At 39.8% G+C, this 24,825-nt stretch overlaps 1 protein-coding gene across 1 annotated transcript in view; it reads right to left on the reverse strand.

The window, feature by feature from the left end:
- The window catches only part of LOC149222653 (replicase polyprotein 1ab protein), a 60,083-nt gene extending 40,993 nt beyond the window's left edge, over positions 1–19,090 (reverse strand). Inside the window, exon 1 of the mRNA XM_089385541.1 lies at positions 18,256–19,090. Coding sequence (XP_089241667.1) covers positions 18,256–18,855 — 600 coding nt within the window. The 5' untranslated portion in view covers positions 18,856–19,090. The remainder of the gene's footprint in view (positions 1–18,255) is intronic.
- Positions 19,091–24,825: the final 5,735 nt, after the last annotated feature.

Below are 24,825 nucleotides of genomic sequence, written 5' to 3' on the forward strand. Positions count from 1 at the left end.
TCAAGAGGTCCAAGATTGATATAAAGATCATCTCATTTAGTCAAGCAGAAGTATGATTTTGAATTTATGCCCACTCATGTGCAAATTGATCAGGTCGACTTCATCATTATGTAGGCTCAAGAAGCCCAATGGATGTGTCTCTTCACCCACAACGAATTGTATAAATACAAGAGACCTCACACCTCATTTGGACATTCATCACTCACACATTCTTCTCTCTCTCTTCATCAGATTGGTTCGGACAGCTATTGGGAAGCCTTTCTCTCTCTCACACGTGCAGCTAGGAGGACAGATTTTCTAGGCAAAATTACAGGCCAAATTTCAGACTTCAGGGACAGGTTTGACCAACATTGACCAAGGTGTTTTTGATTGAGTTTGACTTCAGTTTTTGGGTCAAAAATTCAATTTTCTCTAGCCGCATTGTTGGGCATAAAAACCGAGAATTTCTAGGTTGTTTGACCTGCATTGGCTTCAAGGTTGGCTGTTGTTTGACCACAAAAAATTACGGCAGTTTTCTCTCTCCTTTGACCGAGTTTGACCAAGTTGTTTTGGGCTGAATTTGACCTCCTGATCATGCCGAGTTTGACCAAGGAAGACCAAGTTGCTTTAAGGAAGTTTTGTTGTTGTTTTCACCAACGTTGACTTTTGGGTTAGTGCTGAAGTTTTACTGCAGTTGACTGCAGAAATTTTACAAGGCTGTTTTAACTTTGTATTGGGCAAGTCAATTTGACTTTTGTACTCTCCCTCTGCCGAAATTTTTGATTTAATAATAAGAACTGATCAAAGGGTTTTCCCCACATTGGGGTTTTCCCCTGGCATCCGCCAAATCTGGTGTCCTCTTGTCTTGGCTTGTTTTCTACAGTTTGTTTTATGTTCTATCTGTTTTTACTGTCAATGTGATTATTGTGATTTCTATTGGAAATTGTTATTAGGCTGCTAAGGAACATTGAAGTAAATTGTGCATACCATTGTTAACTAAAATTAACATGGTTTCAAAGCCCAAATGAAGACAAGCCCAAGCAAGAGTGAGAAAAGCAATCACTAAGTTGTTGGACAAGAATATTGGGCTAGCTTCAAAGACAACTACATCATACTTCAAATCTAAAGACAAGCTCAAGGACAAATCTGACTATCATGCATGGAAGATGTCTTTGGATTTGACTTTGGAAGAGAATGATGCCATGGAATATGTAAAGGGAAGAATGGTGGAGCCTCCTTCAAATGCACCCGCTGGTGCAAAAACAAAGTACAAGAAAGGTGAGATTAAAGCTAACAAAAATCTTGTAGATTCCATTCACAAGCCTTTGGTTACCTATATTTCTGATTGGAAACATCTAAGGAGATGTATGATAAGCTAGTTGGGATGTTCAAAGTAAACAATGCAAGTCAAGTCCACTTTCTCAAGAACAAGTTGAAAGACATCAAGATGGATAGAGGAGAGTCCATTCAATCCTACTTCATGAGGATTATCGAAATCAAGGATGATCTACTATCTATTGGAGAAGTTGTTGGTGATAGGGAACTCACTCTTATGGCACTTGGAGGTTTTACAAGAGCATGGGATGTGTTTAACACCACCATCCTCAATAATCACAGGATTTCGGGTTTTGATGAATTATTGGCTACATGCACTCAAGAAGAAAGAAGGATGATGGGGAGAGATGAGCCCTCAAATGGAAATGATCCTACTGCTTTCTTCGCTCATGCTAAAAGGAAGAACAATGTTGGTCCAAGGAAACAAGGTCAAGGATTTTAGCCGAGATTCAAAGAAGGAAGAAGAGGAAGATGCTACAATTGCAAATGTCCTCACAAGAAGGATACTCCGAGGGATGATTATAACAACAACCACAACAACTTCAAAGGCAATGGCAATCAAAGGAACAACAAGTTCAACAACAAAGGAAAGAGGAATGCTCCCACTGCCTCTCCTCCGGATGCATTGGATCATTGGTTGATTGATAGTGGAGCCTCAAGGCACCTCACTGGGTACAAAGAAGCCCTCTCGAATTTGGTTGAAAAGAAGACTAACTTACAAATCATACTTGGAGATAATGCCACCTATCCCGTGAAAGGAATAGGTACCGTCACTCTTCACTTGAATCAAGGTCAACCCATTCATCTACAAGAAGTATTGTATGTGCCCAATTTGAAGAAGAACATGGTATTTATTTCTGCAATGGAAGATAAAAGCTTCAAGGTAGCATTCATTGATGGAAAGGTACGTCTTTGGCAAAGAAAACCTAAAGATGCATTTACACTTGGATTTAGGATTGATGGTCTTTATCAAGTTGGAGGAAATCCTCTGGGAACCACGTCTTTCCACACTTCTCTTGAATCTGAATTGTGGCACCGGAGATTTGCCCACCTTCATTACAAAGCCTTACCTGGGGTAAGGAAGATGGTCACAGGTATGCCCGATTTCAACATGAATCATGAAGGTGTTTGTGCCACTAGGAAACTTACAAGGGGACCATTCCCCTCAAGTGAAAGTGAAACTTCTGATATTCTTCAACTGGTCCATTCCGACCTATCTGGTATGTTGCCCATAACATCATTAGGAGGATACTTATATTATGTTATTTTTGTGGATGACTTCTCTCACAAAACATGGATCTATTTCTTGAAGAAGAAAGATGAAGTATTCAAATGGTTCCGAGCTTTCAAAGCCTTGGTGGAGAATCAAACAGGGAAGAAGATCAAAATATTGAGGACTAACAATGGGACCGAATATGAATCGAATGAATTCAATGACTATTGTAAAGAAGCCAGGATTAAGAGGGAGACAATTGTTGCTTACACTCCTGAGCAAAATGGAGTCACTGAAAGAAAGAATCAAACGATCATGGAAGCCACCCGTACCATGCTTCATGATCTAAGTCTACCAAAACTCTTATGGGGAGAAGCTGCAAATACTGTCATATATGTTCAAAATAGATGTGCACATCAAGCATTGAATTTCAAGACATCCAAAGAAGTTTTCACTGGTAAGAAACCTGATGTTTCTCATTTTAGAATATTTGGTTGTCCCGAATATTTTCGTGTGCCTAGAGAGAAGAGAAACAATTTGGGAGCTTGCGGAAAGAAAGGAACTTTTGTGGGCTACAGTGAAAACTCAAAGGCATATAGAATCTATGTGACTAGACAACGAGATGTGGAAGTAGGCCATGATGTCACATTCAATGAAGACACTGCTTTTGGGAAAGCCAAAGATCTCTTCATTCTAGGCAAAGAAAATGATGACGCTACAGGAAAGCAGGAAGAACCTTTGTCTAATGAGCCTATGCCCGATGTTGAAGGTCTGATGGATCCCATTGATCCACCTGCTAGTGACCCCTCTACCTCAAAGAAAAGGCCATTGTGGCTCAAAGACACTCTCGAAGATGTTGAAAAGCATATTTCTCCAAGAGGGACATTTCGTGAAAGTAAGAAGCCCACCAGGTATCAAGGATACCTTGCTTCCATGAGTACCATTGTTCAATCTGAGCCTTGTACGTTCAAAGAAGTCATGAAACACCAAGTATGGAAGGATGTGATGAATGAGGAGTACGAATCCATCATGAAGAATGATGTCTAGGATGTGGTTCCTAGACCCAAGGACAAGTCTGTGGTCACATCTAAATGGCTTTACAAAATCAAACATGGAGTTGATGGGAGTGTTGAAAAATACAAGGCCAGGTTCGTTGCTCGAGGCTTCTCTCAAAAGGAAGGGGTGGACTATGATGAGAAATTTGCACCAATTGCCTGATATACCACTATTTGTTCGATTATAGCTCTTGTTGCCTCTCAAGGATGGAGCCTACACCAAATGTATGTTTGGCTCGCTTAAGGAGGAAGTATACTTGGAACAACCTAAGTGGTTTGAAGTACAGGATTGAAGGACACTCGTATGCAGGTTGAAGAAAGCCTCTATGGGTTGAAGCAAGCCCCCATGGCTTGGTATGAGAGGATTGATAGTTATCTTATGAAGTTGGGATTTACAGGAGCGATGCTAACCCTAGCCTATATTTCAAGGTTGAGAATGGCAGGCCTCTCATTCTGATCCTTTAGGTGGATGATCTCTTTCTGTTAGGTACCGACCCTCTCATTTATCAATGCAAGAGAGAGATGGCTTCCGAGTTCGAGATGAAGGACCTAGGACTGATGCACTGCTTTCTAGGCCTAGAGATTTGGCAAAAGCCAAGTGAGATTTTCCTTTCTCAAGGAAAATACATTGTGAAGTTGCTTGAGAGATGCGGCATGGTGGGTTGCAAGTCCGTGTCTACTTCGACGGAACTCAACTTCAAGAAGCTATGTGAAAGTGTTGTTGGGCCCGAATTGCCAAACCCTTCCAAATCTAGACAACTTGTGGGGGCCCTAACGTTCTTGGTAAACTCTCGTCCTAACATATACTTCATTGTGAACACATTTAGTCAATTTATGGTCGAAGAATCTCTTGAGATATCTCTAGGGCACAATCTATTATGGATTGAGATACACTATCGGGAATTTAAGGCTGCATGGATATACAGATGTTGACTGGGCTGGCAGTGTGGTGGATCATAAGAGCACGTCTGGATGTTGCTTCTCATTAGGGTTTGCTTCAATTTCTTGGATGAGCAGGAAGCAGAAATCGGTTGCACTAAGCACCGCTGAGGCCGAATACATTGCAACTAGTATGGCCTATTGTGAAGTTGTTTGGTTGAGGAAGGTCTTCAGTGAGCTATCTAAGAACGTGTTGGATACCCCCGTGATCTTTTGCGACAACCAAAGTGGGATTCGCCTTTCAGAGAACCTTGTGTTCCACGACCGCTCCAAGCACATTGATATTAGGTACCACTTTATCCAGGATATGGTACAACGAGGAGCAATAAAGCTCCAACACATCAAGACTGATGAGCAGGTCGCAGATATCCTCACGAAGCCTTTGGGGAAGGTCAAATTCTTAACCTTCCGAGAGAGACTTGGAGTCGTGGAAAGACCCTCCCATGAGGGTCCCGCTTGAGTTGGACATTGAGCTTTGGGAGCTCCTAGGGGACTTGGGGTACTTCTTGGAACTATAAGTGACCATAGGGTGAGTGCTTCACCTTCCCCTATTTGGTGCGCTATGTATAGGGTGAGTGGTTCACCTTCCCCTGTGATACCCCATAGTGACGTGTGAAGGGTGAGTGTTCCACCTTCCCCTGTGATACCCCATAGTGACGTGTGAAGGGTGAGTGTTCCACCTTCCCCTACAATTGGCATGTGCATAGGATGAGTGGTTCACTTTCTCCTCTGGCATATGAGCAAGATGAGTGGTTCACCTTCTCCTGCTAATGGCCTAGAGGCTAGCACACATCCTACCCCTGCTGATGGCCTAGAGGCTAGCACACATCCTACCCATGTAGTCCGGGACTCATGGGAAGTACCTCTCATCTGGCCAATGAGTTGGGAAACGTGGATAGGGACCATAGCACTACCAATGGACACATCGTGTACTGTCGTACTCCCTATGTCTAAGATGCATGGTGTTCAACAACTTGATTTGGGATCATTTGAGGTTCTACCTCTGGACTGACTTTTGTCAATGGAGAGTGGTAAGGTCTTGTGACTCACTCTCGATCGATTCTTCTTCATTATTACTTCATGGTTCAGCAGAGCAGAGATGAGATGACAGAGATGGTACATGACGACAAGATGTCATGATGACAAGAGATGGATTGGCAAGTGGAATTCTCCCTAGTTAAGGAGTGTTAAAATTGGCAACTAGGACCAAATTCCACCTTGGGACAGCTCATTTGATGGAGATGATGATTGCATTACATTCCTCTTTTCGAGAGGTCCAAGATTGATATAAAGATCATCTCATTCAGTCAAGCAGAAGTATGATTTTGAATTTATGCCCACTCGTGCAAATTGATTAGATCGGCTTCATCATTACGTAGACTCAAGAAGCCCAATGGATGTGTCTCTTCACCCACAACAAATTGTATAAATACAAGAGACCTCACACCTTATTTGGAAATTCATCACTCATACATTCTTCTCTCTCTCTTCATCAGATTGGTTAGTACATCTATTGGGAAGCCTCTCTCTCTCACACACATGCAGCTAGGAGGACAGATTTTATGGGCAGAATTACAGGCCGAATTTCAGACTTGAGAGATAGGTTTGACCAGTGTTGACTGAGGTGTTTTATACAGAGTTTGACTTAGGTTTTTGGGTCAAAATTTCAATTTTCTCAGGGCGCATTGTTGGGAAGAAAAACCAAGAATTTCTAGTTTGTTTGACCTACATTGACTTCAGGGTTGACTATTGTTTGACCGCAAAAAATTACAACAATTTTTTCTCTCCTTTAACCGAGTTTGACCGAGTTGTTTTGGGCTAAATTTGACCAACTGATCAAGCTGAGTTTGACCAAGGAAGACCAAGCTGCTTTGAGGAAGTTTTGTTGTTGTTTTGACCAGCGTTGACTTTATGGTTAGGCCTAAAGTTTTATTGCAGTAGACTGCAAAAATTTTACAAGGTTGTTTTGACTTTGTATTGGAAAAGTCAATTTGACTTTTGTACTCTCGCTCTCTGCTAAACTTTTGATTTAATAATAAGAATTGATCAAAGGGTTTTCCACGCATTGGTGATTTTCCCTAGCATCCGCCAAATCTGGTGTCCTCTTGTCTTGGCTTGACTTCTGCAGTTTGTTTTATGTTATGTCTACTTTTACTGTCAATGTGATTATTGTGATTGCTATTGGAAATTGTTGTTGGGCTGCTAAGGAACATTAAAGTAAATTGTGCTAAGCATAGAACATACCATTGTTAGCTAAAATTAATAGGTTTGGATCATTTCAAAGGGCTCGTGCTACAGTGACAAGGGATCATTTGTTACCTCTATTTTGACATTTCTATTTGGGTTGAAAAGTGCAAAATCAAGCTTGCTCTCTCTTATAACATATCTCTAAAGTTGACCGAGACTTTCCTTGACATTTCTTCTCCCAAGTTCGTTGGGTATTACAGGGAAGACTTCCGTCTGTTGCAATGACCTTAGGCCTAGTTTCAGCCTCCTTGTGTAGATCAGTCTATTGGCCAAAAGTGACATCTCTCTCATTGTTGATCAAGACTTTGATAGGTACTTTGTTGTTGATCACTTTGGATTTGTTGGAATATTTGATGTACTATTAATGGACAGAATCTCTCTCTCATAAGCAAAGAATTTTTTGTGTTTTCCCCAGAGTGGGTTTTGCCGTAGCTGTGAGCCTAATCTTGGTGTCTCTTGTCTCTTGCTTTTATCTACTGTTTATTGTCTACTGTGATCTCTATTTACTGCTCTTATTGAAGAATCATTGGTTGAAGTTTTTCATGTATATCACTTGTTGATGGAAGAATAAAGAAATACTATAAATAGAAGTAGCTATTAAATTTGAAAAACCTATTCTAGTCATTCCTCTACTAGAATTTCAACAGTAGACCCCTTCACAATCTCACTCCCCTAACCCAAACACACAAGAAAACTCAACAACGAGGTCATTTGATTATGTAACATAACTTGATGCTCAGATAGAAGAGAATAGCACTACACCCACAAGGATTCATAGATGTTCAAAGTTTTTCTTCATAACCCTTCTTTCAACAATACAAGTCACACCATTTAACTTATTTCACCTTAGGCATATTACTTTTTAATGTAGCTTTTGTATAGACACATTTTTTCTTTTTCAATAAAATGCTTTCTTTGACTACTAAAATAAGCAAAGTATGTGCACACGACATTTAATACAAAACAATTAATTGCAAATGCAACAACCACAAGCTAGTAGCACCCATGCTAGCCTATCTCAAAATACAATATTTGCTTTGTAAGTTCAATATGCAAGCACATCCAAAAATGAGCAAGCCTTGGCCCAACCAACTCACACAATATTAGTGTTAAACTAGACAGTTGAGGAATCATTCTTGCATTGGGAAGAAGGTTGTCTTTGTCCTTTAGGAGCAACCCCCATCCATCCATCACAAGATCTAGGTCAATTATAATGGGCTCCAACCCATATCACCCTAATCTTGATCAAGATTCTTTTTGGTCTTTAATGTACCTAAGGCAAGTTAAAAGTACTCATTCCCTTAAGGAGGAGTTGAGGGAGGCTAGCTATGGCACATTTTCTCTTTGTTCATGAACAATTCAACCAACATGGCAACAAAGCCTCCCTTCATATATGACCAACAAGAGGAGGTCAAGTGAACATGGAATTGGCAGGAATTTCCCTGCTCATAGTGCAGGGAACCAAAACAAAACGAAAAAAAAAAAGCAATTGGCACAAGTGTACCACATCCATGTCTACCTTTCGGACTTAAATGTGATCTACAAGTGAGATTGTGCAAATCAACAAGTCATCATATCATGTAAAACAATCATTATGTTAACCTTTCTTTAACAATGCCTCATTTATTCTTTTTCTAAATAAAGAAGAGGATTTCTATCAAGGTTGCATGGAGCAAAAACATTTTTTAGAGCAAGAGCATCATTTTCCAAAAATCCTTGGAAGGGACGCGCCCCAGGAGCGTTTATCAATGTGTGTGTGTTGCATTTATATTCAAAAAAAATATTTAGAATGCCAACTTAGTTGCAAATATATGAAAGCATGCATATTTGCACATCAATGAAGATAGAAATGGCATACATATATTAGTGATTAATCGTTCAAGGATCAACCATCTAGAATCTAGAATCTATAATTACAAACAAGCATACAAATTTTTAAGCCACATAACAAAAAGTAGACCATTGACTTATGGAATGAAATGGGTTATCTAGCATCTATCAACAATAACATGACCTAATAGTTATGTTTACAAAATAGATCATCTACACATCGAAATATGAAGATTGAAAGGTCCAAAGCAATAAATTGAGCTAGTTGCTAAACACCTCTTTACAGAAGAAGTGTTCACCAATTGTGAAAGCACCCATGTTGCCAAATGTTGCAAATGTTGGGTAGCAATGCCATGCATGTTACACCACTACCTGAAAAGCAATGTTCCACCATCACTTATATTGAGATACTCATCCTTCATTCATTTCCTCTTGTCTTACCTTTTCATCTACATTGATCCTTTAGAGACATCAGTTGATACCATCCCAATTTTGATGAAACTACCTAATCCGAGCCTTTAAATATGGCAGAAAAAGCTCACCATGTGTGATTAATGATTTTGGTTTGAGTGAAGGGTAATTTTTGCTAAATCCATAACAACGGAGTTCAACAAACAACACAACCAACATTGCGGTACATATAGGGCTTGGTGTTGTTGATTAAATGCCAACACATACCTTCATAGGTAATAGAATCCAATGAAATGTTCCAATCCCATTGATCTTGAAATCTTGAAAACTGTTAAATCTGCTAAAGTTTGAATGGGATATGAAATTATGTTTTCTCCATATGAAGTTTGATGAGGTTGGTGTGAAAATTTCAAAACTGAAATCCTATTGCAGCAATTGGAATTTAATTTTCTAGTTAATTATTTTTAACAATTTATCTGCTACGGCAAATATCAAATAAATCACACTACAACCTGCATAAATAAAACTGCGAAAATAATAGCGCTAGAAACTGAGAAAATACTAGCACACACACATAAAAATGACACCGTTATTTTGGAAAAATGTTCCCGGAAAAAACCCAACTTGGGAAAACGGGTGCAGCGGTGAAGGTTTTAATTATTATGCAGCAGTGAATTCTGAGTACAATTTATGGATGCCCAACTGGCAATCCAAACAGCAAGTAAAATTAGCCAAAATTATTTAAGGGAATTTCCCTTCTTCCACAAGCAACCCCAACACAAGTTTCCTTCAGAAAAATCATCTTCTTGGACCCTCTATGCAATGCTTGTGCAGACCCTTGGACGTCTAAGCCCAGAACTGCCTCTAATGAAGCCGTTATGCTTGTCTCTGCTGAGGAAACTAATTCTTTGGCCCTCTGGAAGTTGAATCGATTTTTCCTCCAACCAAATTGAATTGCTTTTCTGAAGCAACTGCGAAGTCTTATGTGTTGCCTCATTGGGAATAACTCGGCCTCCTTGCTACTACCTCTCCAGATCTGAAAAACTTCCTCTAGATCATTGTCTTTGTCCCTCACTGTCTTTGATTCCTCACTGAAGCTCGAACTCTTCGACAACTAACTGCTGCTACGAAAATCGAATTCTCCAAGTGACTCTGGTGTTTTCTACATCACCACATCGATCCCTTATTATATCTTCCTATTGGGATTCCAACTGCCAAGATTAAATCTTAATCGATGGCTCAGATCATTTTTGGATCGATCCATGTGAGTTTCTAGAGAATTCTCACCTTGACTTAATTAATTCTGATTAATTAACCAGTTTTCCTAAGTTTAAATTTTAGAAACATTAAAAATATAGGTTTAATTATCTAATTAAGTCATCTCTAGGTGGAACTTCCAGAAACGATTTATTGGTTTTGGATATCTCATGTATTCTAGCCTCTCCACCAAATTTCATGGCTAGAACACATTCGACACTACAAAATCTAACACTCCCTTTTAGCGAGGATCATATTCTCTCTAATGTTGCACATCCTGCCACAACACCTTGTCTCTGTATCACCTCCTATCACACTGCTGATGTTTGACTGTTGCTGCCCGCCAACTACTACGCAACTCTAACGTTGCATCTGTGCTGCTACTGACACTACCATACTACTACCAACAGTGCATCTGCACTGCAACTCCCTCTCATCTATTGTTGTTGCAACTACAACTACTGCAACTGAGAAGCAGCCAAAATATTGAATCATTTGTGTTTAGTATGATGCATCTGTCTCTTGCCTCCTGACTGTTATCAGCCTTTGCATTGTCACTGAAGAATCTGCATTATTGCTAACTCTACACTGAGCAACCTACTTTGTTGTCAACACTGCACTACGCTCCTCAGCTTTTGACTGCTACTAGTTTGCAATTGTCACTTTAGTACTGACTACATCAACTGCCACTGATCCATCCTGCTACTAAATAATGTGGACCCCCGTAGCTAGGTAATGATCCATGAGGTGGACTTCCTCAAGGACCCTGCCCAATCTCTTTAGCTCTTTGGGGCTACAACTCCAAGTCACCCCACCTCGCTCTTGGAGGTATGGCTGCCATCATCGCGAAGTCTTCCTCCAGCTTGGAGGACAACTCGTTGATCTTGGCTAATGTTGTATGTTGGTCCTACTTCTCCCGCTTGTCCTTCTTCCTGAGAGGACATTGGGTACTATAGTGGCCAAACTCGCCATACCTGAAGCACTTGACCTTTGATAGGTCTTTCTTCTTCTTCTTTTGCTCACCTGCCCCTGACTGGGACCCTTCGATGCAAGGGCCACATTCTCCTCTTCCTTCTCACTCTTCACAGTCTTGCTACCGCTAATGGTGCTCTTTACTAGAGCTCGCCTCAACTCCTCTGTTTTAAGTCAGCCCACATTTTGTCCCATCCTAGTAGGTATCTCTGCCCAATATACTTTGGATGAAGACTTGCCAATCCTCTGAGACACTATTTAGTGCCAACTGTACTAGCTCTAAAGGTTGAGGTGTTGCCCCAACAGCTACAAGTTGGTTTGGCACCTCTTGAATCCTGGTGAGGAAGGGATTTATGCCTCCCCCATTTTGATTCAACTTTTCTTCCAAGAACATCTTTTGTTGCTCGGAAGTACCTTGGTATAGCGTGGAGAGAGAATCCCACATCTCTTTGATTGTTCCCTTGGCCGTTATATGTGAGACTATATGATCTCAAACTCCATCCAAGATCAACCACTTCGCCCTTGCCATCTCCTTCTTGTATTCGTTGAGCTGATCTACATCCTGGGGAACTGCCACCACATTATCTATGTAGGCTTTCAGGCCATATTCATCTAGAAGGACATCCTAGCCTTCCAGATGACGTAGTTGGAAGCTCCATCCAGCCTATCCTGATCTGTAAGCCTCGTTGTGGCCATCTCTGATCAAGTCAAAACTCCCTCTTTCCCTCTGCTTGGTTGCTGCTCTACTATACGCACTACTTTCTGGAATGCACCGATCTGCTACTGCCAATCTTCTTGGAAAAATCAAACTTCTGAAACTCGAAGTTCCCTAACAGAAATTTCCCTTTGTTGTGTGTGCTTTTCTCTTCCACCCAACACTCGTTCTGCTACTGCAAAACCCTTTGCGACCAACCAAGGAATCTTCTTAGCGGAAAACTCAATTGCGGCCGCTTCCTCTGACTGCTAGAATCACTATCCCGGGCAACTCAACTTTTCTACAACCCTACAACTAAAAATCAAATTCCTGCCCCAGTAATTCGGCCTGCCTGTCTGAGCACTGCGTTGGCTGTAAGAATTTCAACCTGTTGATCCCTCTGAGCAGTGAAATTCTTCCCTCTGCTTCTGAGTTTCTCGGTTGATCACTCACGCTCTAATACCATGTGAAAAATTCGAAACTGAAATCCTATTACAGCAATTGGAATTTTTTTTCTAATTGTTAATTATTTTTAACAATTTATCTGCTACGGCAAATATCAAATAAATCACACTGCAACCTTCACAAATGAAACTGCAGAAATAATAGCACTCGAAACTGAGAAAATACTAGCACACACACATAAAAATGACAGTTATTTTTTTACAAATGTCCTCTGAAAAACCCAACTTGGGAAAACCGGTGCAGCAGTGAGGGTTTTAATTATTATGTAGCAGTGAAATTTTGAGTACAATCTATGGATGCCAAACTAGTAATCCAAACAACAAGAAAATCCGGCCAAAATTATTTAAGGGAATTTCCCTTCTTCCACAAGCAACCTCGACACAACTTTCCTTCAGAAAACTCGTTCTCCTAGACCCTCTGCATCAACCTCTGCGCAGTTCTTGCGCAAACCCTTGGACGTCTAAGCCTGGAACTGCCTCTGATGAAGTTGTTATGCTTATCTTTGCTGAGGAAATTGATTCTCCGGCCCTCTAGAAGATATTCCCGGCCTCTGGAAGCAGAATCGATTTTTTCTCCAGCCAAATTGAATTGCTTTTCTAAAGCAACAGCGTAGTCCTCTAAGCTGCCTCACTGGGAATAACTCAACCTCCTTGTTGTCGCCTCACTGGATTTGGAAAACTTCCTTTGGATCATTGTCTTTGACCCTCACTATCTTTGCTTCCTCACTGAAGCTCGAACTCTCCGGTAACTGACTGCAACTACACTCTAGAAAATCGAATTCTCCAAGTGACTTTGGTGTTTTCTCCATCACCACATCAATCCCTTCTTATATCTTCTTGTTGGGACTCCAACGGCCAAGATTAAATCTTAATCGATGGCTCAAATCATTTCTGGATCAATCCATGTGAGTTTCTAGAGAATTTTCACCTTGACTAAATTAATCATGATTAATTAACCAGTTTTCCTAAGTTTAGACTTTGGAAACATTAAAAAAACAGGTTAATAATCTAATTAAGTCATCTCTAGTTGGAATTTCCATAAACGATTTTTGGGTTTTGGAGATCTCATGTATTCTAGCCTCTCTACCAATTTTCATGGCTAGAACACATCCATAGCTACAAAAACTAACACTCCCTCTTAGCGAGGATTTTGTTCTCTCTAGCGCTACACATCTTGCCACCAACACCCTGTCTCTATATCACCCTCTATCACGCTACCGATGTATGGTTGTTGCTGCCCACCAACTACTACGCAACTCTGATGTTGCATATGTGATGTTGCTAACACTGCCAACACTGCAACCCCCTCTCATTTGTTGTTGTTGCAACTAAGAAGCATCCAAAATACTGAATCATCTGTGTTCAAAATGAAGCATCTGTCTCTTAAGTCCTGACTGCTACAAGCCTCTACACTGTCACAGAAGAATCTGCGTTATTGCTAACTCTACACTGAACCACCAGTTCTGTTGTTAACACTACACTGCGCTCCTCAGTATATGACTGTTACTAGGCTGCAACTGTCACTCTAATACTGACTGCATCAATTGCCATTGATCCATCCTGCTACTGAATACTATGGGCCCCCGTAGCTAGGCAATGATCCATGAGGTGGACTTCCTCAAGGACCCTGTCCAATCTCTGTATCTCTCTGGGGCTACAACTCCAAGTCACCACACCTCACTCCTGGAGGTATGGTTGCCATCATCGTAAAGTCTTCCTCCAACCCGGAGTACAACTTGTCGATCTCGGCTGATGCTGCCTGTTGGTCCTGCTTCTCCTTCTTCCTGAGAGGACATTGAGTACTGTAGTGGCCAAACTCGCCACACCTGAAGCACTTGACCTTTGACAAGTCTTTCTTCTTCTTCTTCTGCTCCCCCTACCCCTGACTGGGACCCTTCAATGCAAGGACCACATTCTCCTCTTCCTTCTAACTCTTCACGGTCTTACTGCAGCTACCGCTGATGGTGCTCTTTACTAGAGCTCGCCTCAACTCCTATGTTGTAAAGTCAACCCACATTTTGTCCCATCCTGGTAGTGTATCTCTACCCAATATACTTTGGACGAAGACTTGCCAATCCTCCGAGACACTGTTTAGTGTCAACCGTACTAGCTCTGAAGGTTGAGGTGTTGCCCCAACAGTTGCAAGCTAGTCTCGGACCTCTTGAATCCTGATGAGAAAGGGATCTATGCCTTCCCCCTTTTGCATCCTGATGCATCTCAACTTTTCTTCTAGGAATATCTTTCGCTACTCAAAAGTACCCTGGTATAGCGTGGAAAGAACATCCCACATCTCTTTGGTCGTTCCCTTGGCCACTATATGTGAGACTATATGATCTCAGACTCCATCCAAGATCAACCACTTTGCCCTTGCCATCTCCTTCCTGTATTCCTTGAGTTGATATACATGTTGGGGAACTACCACCGCATTATCTATGTAGGCTTTCAGGCCATATTCATCTAGAAGGAAGGACATTCTAGCCTTCCAGATGACGTAGTTGGAAGCTCCATCCAACCTATCTTGATCTGTAAGCCCCATTGTGGCCATCTCTAATCAAGTCGAAAACTCCCTCTTTCCCTCTGCTTGGTTGTTTCTCTACGATACACACTCCCTTCTGCAATGCACAGATCTGCTAGCTGCTATTGCCCATCTGCCTAGAAAAATCAAACTTTTAAGACTCAAAGTTCCAAGAGAGAAATTTTCCCTCTATTGTGTGCGCTGCCTCACTAAGAATAACTCGACCTCCTTGTTGTTGCCTATCCAGATCTGGAAAACTTCCTCTGGATCACTGTCTTTGCCCCTCACTGCCTCTGCTTCCTCACTGAAGCTCGAATTCTCTAGCAACTGACTGCTGCTACTCTGGAAAATCGAATTCTCGAAGTGACTCTGGTGTTTTCTCCATCACTACATCGATCCCTTCTTATATCTTCTTGTTGGGACTCCAATGCCCAAGATTAAATCTTAATGGATGGCTCAGATCATTTCTAGATCGATCTGTGCAAGTTTCTAGAGAATTCTCACCTTTACTTAATTAATTCTAATTAATTTAACCGGTTTTCCTAAGTTTAGACTTAGAAAACATTAAAAAAATAGGTTAATAATCTAATTAAGTCATCTTTAGTTGGAATTTTCAAAAACGATTTATGGGTTTTGGAGATCTCATGTATTCTAGCCTCTCCACCAAATTTCATGGCTAGAACACATCTGATGCTGCAAAAACTAACAGTTGGAACCTAAGTCACATGGTTTAGGTTTGACAATGATTAGATTTGGTTTGAGTTCAAACTTTTTGATGAGTTTCACCATTAGGTTCGTCTATATACATTTTCTATCTATCTATCTATCTACACACACATATATATAGATATATATCAACTTTAAAATGAAATATAGGATAAAATAGTAAAAAATGAACATCTATAAACATAAAAAAAAATATTATCACAAACATGGAAATTGCAAGGATAGATTACAAGCTTGAGTTGTTACATGAGGTTGTGAGTTTTGATCTATGGACATGGTCAGTGTTATCAGGTTCGATGAGGTTCGCCAAACCTCAAAAAGAAATTAAGGTTCACCAAAATTTAAACCTCAAGGTTTAAGTTTGACAGACCTTGTGCCGTAGGTTGGAACCACTCAAACATCCTGACGTAATTAACGGCAATGTTAAAAATTTAAATAAAAGGACAAAAAGGAAAGAATTTAAGAATTACCATTAGGAAGTGTCCAAGAAGCACCTATAGAGTGTCCAGGAAACGCCTTGGGAGCACGCTTCTTGGCTCTAGGAGAACTATGCTCCCAAATTGATATGAAGCATGCCCAAAAGGTCTAGAGCGTGCTCCCAAAGGCATTCCCTAAGCCTCCCACTTAGAGAACGGTTCTAGGACCTGGGAGTGAAATGAGGGAAGGGGGAGAGAGGAACGGATCATGCAACACTGATTTATATTATAATGAGTTGTCAAGCTATATTAAACACAACAACCCAACAAAGTTGTCTCATAAGAGGGTAACTTTCCAAAGTATGAAAACATGGAGGAATTGGTTAGAAAACTCAAATATTCAATCTTGAATGACTTGAACAAACTCAAAGAAACAAAACAAGTGTTTCAAAGTTTCATTTCTCCCACATTTGAAGCATTTCGATTGGGCCACCCCCAAGTGCATGAGTCTTTGGCCTAGACCAGGGAAAGAAATCTTCCTTGGATTGACTAAAGATTTCCACAAATTGAGAAGCTTGAAGAACCAAGTTTCTTTGTTCAATTTGAGTCTCTACAACTTTATTTAACCCGACATCGGATACAAGCTTTTGCAAAACAATTTATCAAAAGGTCCTTTTTCAGATCCATCTTCAGTTTCTTCACTAAGCTATAGATGTCTATAGGCCAAGCTTAATAATGAAATCCAGCTCCTTGATACACTCTACAATTAACCTAGCGAGGTTATCCAAACGAAGCTTGACCTTTAAATCCAGCTATGGTATCCAGCCATTGATCTTAGAGTGAAATAAGTGAAAGACATCGCTAATGCTTATTCTAAATAGTAAATAGTATAAGGTCTCAGCCAAAAGTTTGCATTGTGAAGCAACAATGGTGACCACTAGAGAGGATGCTCATTAAGGATAGTTTTGTCTTGAGTGATTTCTATTTCCAAGTAAAATATGTCTCTACAGCCTGCAAGCCTTTGCCTTTTCATATGCCTTTGGAAATTTACAAAATAAGAAAAATAAACAACAATAAAAATTTGGTATATAAATTCAAAACTTTAGGTTGTGCATGGTTTGTCGATCAATTTGCTCATATTTTAGCATATATTGAATACTATATTCCTTGCTGCGAGCAAGGAATAATAAAGCTCAGTTAATGAATTGATATTAATTACGTCATAGGTTAGTAATTCGGTGTTGGAGAGGTTGCATAACTTAAACTCTCCCTCACTGAGAATTGACTATGTAAAGTATTCTCATACTTTATGTTTAATGAATTCTACTGAAACTTTCACTCTCCTGTGTGCATATTGTGAGTCTTGAATTGCGTAAGGATGAATCTAAGACTCTGGAACCTGATAACAGTCCTATTTGCATAAGGTAATTTCAGATAACCACCAATCCCAATACCAAAGCAGAGCAAGGTCATATGACCAATGTACTTGAAGCAACCAGGTTACTGTAACAGAAAGGGATTTCATTATTTCCTTGGCTAATTCTGCTTCCTTACAGCATAAGTGCGAATTGCAGCCAACATGTTTAAAGATTTTATGGACATGCCAATATCTCGAACCTTGTTAAATTGTAAGGTCATGTCAGACTAAAGTAACTAAACGTCGGCATTAAAGGTTAAATTAGATTGAAATGTACCAAATGAATAATTTTCAAGCTCAGACTCAATTACATTTTGTATTCAATTTGTGTCACTGATGAAACATTTCTCATAAATTCGGAATTATGCTATTAAACCAATATTTTACCTGCTCTGATTCATATATCTTTAGTACATATAAATATATACAAAAAAAACATGCATTCCTGAAATTTTCTGGTTCTTATTTTCTGATAAATCAATTTTTACACAGTTTGTGACGTCTCTTTTATTTTGCACAAGATATGAGAAGTATGATTTCAGTCTTCAACTAACGAAAAAATAGAATTAAAAAATGATTCCTCGAGAGATGGCTGTGCAAATGGGAAGAATCGTTGATCAGTTTGATATAAATTGTTCCAAACTTTCTACGCGCGAAAATTAAAACTTGATCAGATTTCTATCCTCCAGCAAGAATCGAAACTTACCAAGCAAAAATGCACTCGCAATTTATTCTCCGACAAGATTTTGGAATTAATAATATGAAAAGCGTGCACAAATACATACCCGGGGCCAATTCATGCGAAAATCTATAGACAGCGCGCGGCTCTTCTGAGCGATACCGAACTCACGATCGATTCTCTTAAGCTGCTCCCTAAGTGACTCCGCCGCTTCATCAACCTTCTCTGAAACCCTAAACTGGCGATTCCACCTCTCGGCTGTCTTTCTTGTCTCGTAAGCCAGACTCCCCAACCATGCATTGGCTGCTTCAATGGCTTTACGAAACCTGCGGTTAAGATCATCCTCATCTCGGCCACTCTGAAATCCGTCAATTCGCTCCTTGGCAGCATTCGCCACTGATTTGGCAGCGTCTGAGATTGATTTTGCAGCTTCGCCTGCTTTTTTTCGCGCCTCTTCCCCTACCCTGAACGCCATTTCCTGGAAATCACTGCGACCAGCGGCTTCCGCCGTCACCCCCATTCTCCTCCTCCTGGTGAGCTTCTGCTTCTGGGACGAGACATGGTTCAAGCGGAGTTTAAATTGACTGATTCGAGAATAATTAAGGACATGGACTTTCTGGTATTGGCTGCCATCGCAATTGCAAAGCCAAGGAGGTGACTTTACAGACAGGGCTGCCTGTGTTGTGGCCTGTAAAGCCATGGACATGGCTAGAGCCTAGAGCTAGAAGAGGGTTTGATGGGCGTAATGAATATCTTTGATATGATGTGAAAGATACAAATTAAACATTTGATTAATTGTTTTGAATTTTTATAAACGGAAAACAAGATTATGAGAACCCAAATATCTCCCTTCGAATGAACCTACCTAAAAATTGAATTCCATCGTGGCGCAATGGAAGAGTACCCAGTCCGATGGTCATCCAGCGACTTACTGCAACTTTGGATGGCAGTAATAACTTCATATCTAGAAGACTCGCTTGATAAAAATCAATAGCCATATTGTTATATATATATATATATATATATATATTTCAATATGTGAGTTAGTTATATGTAAAATAGGTTTTAAATTTATATTTATTAAATATTTGAAGATTAAATTTTATAGTTTATGGGGCACATTGTGTAGAATATATAGAATATATAGTGATGGGTGTATTGTTAAGTAACTTTGTAATGTGAAGGTTATTTGTGTGAAATTTTGTTGGCAAAAATCAAGTGATATTAAGAGCTAGTATGGCTAGAGTGTAATCCCCAAGTGATTTTGACGACTTGGATGCCTTTGGATCGTAGTTTCTCAAACCACAAATCAAACCCAATATAATTTCTAATAAACTCAAACCATTTGATAAACAAAAAAATTAACTATTAAATTTTATATCATATATTTAAAAATTATACATTCAAAAATTCAATCTTTTCATTTTAAATAAATTTAAGTTAGTTTATTTTTTTAATATTATTAAATATATATAGAGAGAGAGTATATATGATAAAACATCTTACTATTTTCATGTAATTAAAAACTTATTACATAATTAATTAATTTCAAAAAAAATGTAAATTTCGAATAAATATGATTTCTAGGATGATGAATTTTATTTTTAAGAGTACTCAATTCATAAAAATATATATATATATTATTATTATAAAATGAATTATAAAACATGTTAGTTTTAGATAACACTAGCTAAACCATATAAATTAAATTGTTGATTGGTAATGTAGATACATATATATTCATGACAAGCATTAAAGCATTTAATAATACATTTCACATTGTTAATATTAAAAAAAAAACATAAAAATTAACTAAATTATAATTATGTTGAAGGAGTTTTTAGGGGGGAGTTTCATGGGGAATCTAATGTCGTCTATTTGTGCCCTCTAAGAACCTGCTACTTATTCGTTCTCTTGGTAATCACTTGTTTATTATATGTATCGCCATGAGACATATATCTGGAATTCCTTCCTTGGGCAATGCATTACAGTGGATGAATGCCCCTACAAGAAGGATTTAAGCAACGTGGTCATAAGTCTCATGAGCAACGACAATGTTGTAATGGATGTTGTTTTCTTTTTAGCTATTGTGGGGATTTCAATAAGCAGGGAGGCCAACATATTCATGGGAGTCCATTATTATAACAAGATCACAGGCTTCGAGGGTGTTGGAATCAAACTAAAGCTCAATGGATTCACTCATACTAGGATCGTTAGTTGTTATATGGACTATATTGTTGTTGTTGAAAAGGATTTTGTACAACTTGATATTGCCAGTAGTTTTTTTCTCGACGACACCAACAAAGTGGTAAAATCATCGCAGAGGAAAACGATAGTAGGCATCAACATTATAGATAATATGTTTAGTTCCTTGTGGAAGGGCGTGGACATTGTTTAGTTGGAAGGACAATTGAAACGATTGATTAGATCGTTGTTAATAGGAACACTATCTTAGGGATGATGCTTAAATCAATCGTAGCTTGAGCCACACTCTAAGGCAATGGAACCAAATGGGGCGTAGATTTTAATCCCTTCCTTCTTTTCCCAAACCTTATTCAGTATGTTCAAAATTCTTTTTATACATTTGATGCTTTGTTTCCCATTCATGATCTCAAAAAGAATTCTCACAACAAAGTGGTCATTAAGGCAGATATCCAAGTATCTACAACAGTCGCAGTGCAAGTAGATCAAAGTGCCACTTCTTTTTTTCAGGGAAAAAGGTGTAATTTTATTAATGAAAACAAAATTACATGTTGCATCGACTAAGAAACATAGCATCATCTAGTCAATGACTCATGATAATCAAAAACATACAGAAAGCAAAAATAATGTACATGATGGGGGAAAACTAGGCTTTTCTCCCCTTCTTTTTCTAGACCTTTCGCCATTCCCCTTGAGATGGCACAGAAGAGACAAGTGCAAGCTGATTCCAAACACCTTGTTTGGCATTGTCCTTGTCCAAGTCTGAATTGTCTGATGAGTGAATACGCTTGTTCCCACTAGTGTCCCTTTCTTCTGGTATCATGTCTGATTGCACCGGATGGTTCCGAGTTTTAGTTGGGTCTTGTGGGGTTTCCCCCTATGTTTCTAGTTCCGTTGGTGTCTGTTTATTCCCCTTGGGTGAGGGCTCATCCTCAACATCGCCCTCCTCCTCTTCGTATTCCAGTGGGGGATATTGCCAACCTTTGGACTGTTTCCCAGATTTCTTCTTTCTTCAGGTGTCTTTTTTAGCTTCTGGACACGTATTATGAAGGTGCCCTGTTTGCCTGCAATTCCTACACCTAAAAGTTGTGTTCTCATAATCTAAAATTTGTGTCCAAATCCATTTGTTGTGGAATAGGTTAATGTTGTCTGGTAGGCCTTTGTTGAGGTCTACTTCTACAGATATATGTGCAAATGTGTAGATCCTTTCCCCACTCATTTGGTATCAGCCTTTATGTACTGCCCAATGTTGTTTCCTATGCCTGGTAGGACCAAGTTGTCCCAGAAATGGAGGGGAAGATTGTGCAACCAAACCCAAATTGACATTCTAGAGACGACGTATTTGCATCGAAGTTTGGAAATAAGGGAGTGGTGAATAGGCCCGTCGAACCCCAGAACCATGATCCTTCCTGTAAGATTGTGTCTCTAGCCTCAGATTTTGGAAACCTTACAATAAAGAAACCTTTGGAGCAGAGATGAATTTCACAAGCTAATGACCAATTAGTTAAAATCCAGTGAAAAATTTCTACTAGTTTTGGCCAGTAGCAATTAAATCAGCATATTATGGATTGTGATTCAAATGAGGCATAATGCTTGTATGTTTTTGGAGTGTCTATGTTTAGTTTTGGGGTGTAGTTCAATTGATCCACTATGCATGGGCTTGGTGAATTTCCTACTTGTTTGGTTGGTTCTGTGGTTGCCTTTTTTCCCTATAATATATTCTTGAAGGATAGTCCCTCATTTGAATGCTTATGTTTTGATTCTGTGCCTTTTGATGTGTTGCACCCAAAACCCCCACCTGCATTTTTTATTTTACTAGGTGCTGCAACTCCTCCCCTTAGTCTCAGGTTAAGGATTATGGTGGAAACTGGTAGGATGTGTTATTCCATCAAGAGTTGGTTATCTTGCAATATTCTGCCCCCATATAACAAGTTTTGCATATGCACAAGGTATCCAATTTTTTGTGTGATGTATTGCTTCAAATGCATCACTCTGTCTGATATATTCACCCATATTAATAACAAACTCCCGATAGGGGTTCTTAGGAAAATTTGAATGCAGGTAGTAATTACCAGTTGCTTGGAGTCGATATCTTCCTTGTTGCCACAGGGTTGTACTGCTTTGGATGTTCCATTTGTCCCGTGCTTTGTTTGTTCCGGATGATGTAGCAGGACGGAACAGAGTTTGACCCTGTTGTGCCAGTTTGCAGGGCTTATGCCAGACCTGACTTGATGGTGCAGAGGAATGTGTGGCAGTCCCAAAACCACAGCCATTTCCCCCCTGTTTCCTCAAATTTTTGGGTGCCCAACTGTACTAGACACCCCTCCGGTGCAGAGTCAATAGGCAAGTGTGAGGGTTTCGGAAGCCCCTCTGTCTTAGCAAAATTGTTAATCAAGGCATTCGACAGATCTGGGCATGGTGAAATGAGAATGGACGGGTCTGCAGCGGCAAAAGGGTAGTGACCACATTGTATGCCCAGAGAGCAGGATTGATGATGCCCATCAACCCTTTCCTTCTTAAGTGAAGTAATCATCGCCGCCCACAACGACTCTTGTCCCGGCCACAAGTGGTTTGTTTGGGGAAACGCATGCGTCCACTCCAGTAGGAGAGAGACAACACCAACGAAACAGAGTGGGGGAGTTAGGACTGTGAAGCGGAGAAAGGCCGTGATTGAAACCCCTTGTGAGTCCCATGCATACCCACATCTAGGTAGACCACGTTTCTTTGGAGATACTGTAGCTTTGTGCGCCCACCAGAGGCATGTTGCCTCTGACCCCATATTATCATTCACGACCACTGAGGGGAAGAACTTGGTTATCAGTCCTAAGCCTACACCTCCCCACAATGAAACCCTAATGCTCACGACTGCCATTTTTTCAAACAAGCCTTTATGTTGTTGTCTTTGTTCCATCAAAGTGCCACTTTTGTTCCTAATGGTGGGATTTATTCCTATGAGGGGCTCCATTGATTAGTACAAACAAAATTTGTCAAGGCCTTAATGCAATTAGTTTATATTTTTCATTATGGGTGGATCAAAATTTTTGTGGGCATGTTGGAAAATGGGCTCGTCAATTAGAACTCTATTCAAAGGGCCTTAAAGGCTAAGGTTACTCATAGTGATTCTTTTACAATAAGGCTCTTGGATTTTAATTATTGAAAATATTGGTGTAGCTTTGATCAGAACCTTGTCATTTCAACCCACAATTGCTTAAGGTTCGCCTTCTTTATTATAATTGTAACATCCCTAGGTTAAAAATCCATGTAATAAAGTTAATAAAGGAAAATAAGACCAAGTTCATGGGACACTTATTCCAATCTGAATGTTGGGCAAAACATCTTAGTGAGGGTGTTCATTTGGTTTATTATGGGTAAAGGAAATTAGCAAAGACAATGACAAAGACTTTGGAAAGGCAATAGGTATTAATTGGCATTTTATTTATGAAAACAAAAGAAATTAGGAGAAAAGGAAGGTGAAGGTCACAGGTTACATGTGAGGAGGAAAATGAAGGAAAATAATAGAAATTGAAGAAAATAGAGACCTCATTAATAAAAAGGCTTCTGAGGATCAATTGACAACCTTTTTGTCAATTGAGTTTTGGAGCTCTATCTCTCATACTCTTGCACACTTAGAGTATTCTTGAAGCACTCTAGTATTGGAGGAAGGAAGGCAAAGGAAGGACAAGAAAGCAAAGGGAAGCAAAGGTCAATCAAGGAAGAGCAGGATCAAGCAGATACAGTGGGATTATTTGTAGGTATCAAGTTGCATGTATGATTTCCTTGCTAGTTTTGACATGCATGTGTGTAGTTGGTTCTCTTGTTCTCATTGGCATGGATTTTGCGAGGTGTGACAATGGTTTTCAGCCTTACCTTGCCATTTTTTAATAGTCATAGAGTGATGGGGTTTCTCTTACTTGGTTGAGTTGGATTATCGGATAGTTTCTAAACTGAGTGGGGTGGTCTTAGGAAAAATCATAAGACCTAAGAATCCCTTAATCGGTAATGGCGAGATGCATGGTAAAGTATGGTTGTGAATAACCTCGTTAGGCCTAGGAATCCCTTGATTAGTAATGGCAAGATAGACGGTAAAGCCTAGAGTTGAATACCTTTGCTGACCCTAAGAATCCCTTGACCGGTAATGACGGGATACATGATAAAACCTAGAGTGTTGATAGGAAAATTCCTCATTGTTTAGGTGGAGAGATCCGAAGGTATCCATGCTTGTTTATGGCCTAGTGATCCCTTGACCGGTATATGGCAGGATTGTGCTAAAGATATGGGCAGGATTGTTTGGGCCTAGGAATCCTTGACACGATACTCAGTAAATCCTAAGGAAGCCTTGAATGGTTATGTTGTGAGTCCCATAATCATGCTTGGAATTTGACATGAGGGTGATTGGTTGAAAGAAAGATTTGGTTCAACCCAATCTATGGTCGAGTGGTATGTTTAATTCTCTTGCTTGGTTGGCTTTTGCATA

This window comes from Pinus tabuliformis, chromosome Q, assembly GCF_031772625.1.
Source record: "Pinus tabuliformis cultivar Carrire ecotype Pingquan chromosome Q, CPIR1, whole genome shotgun sequence".
Lineage (NCBI taxonomy): Eukaryota > Viridiplantae > Streptophyta > Pinopsida > Pinales > Pinaceae > Pinus > Pinus tabuliformis.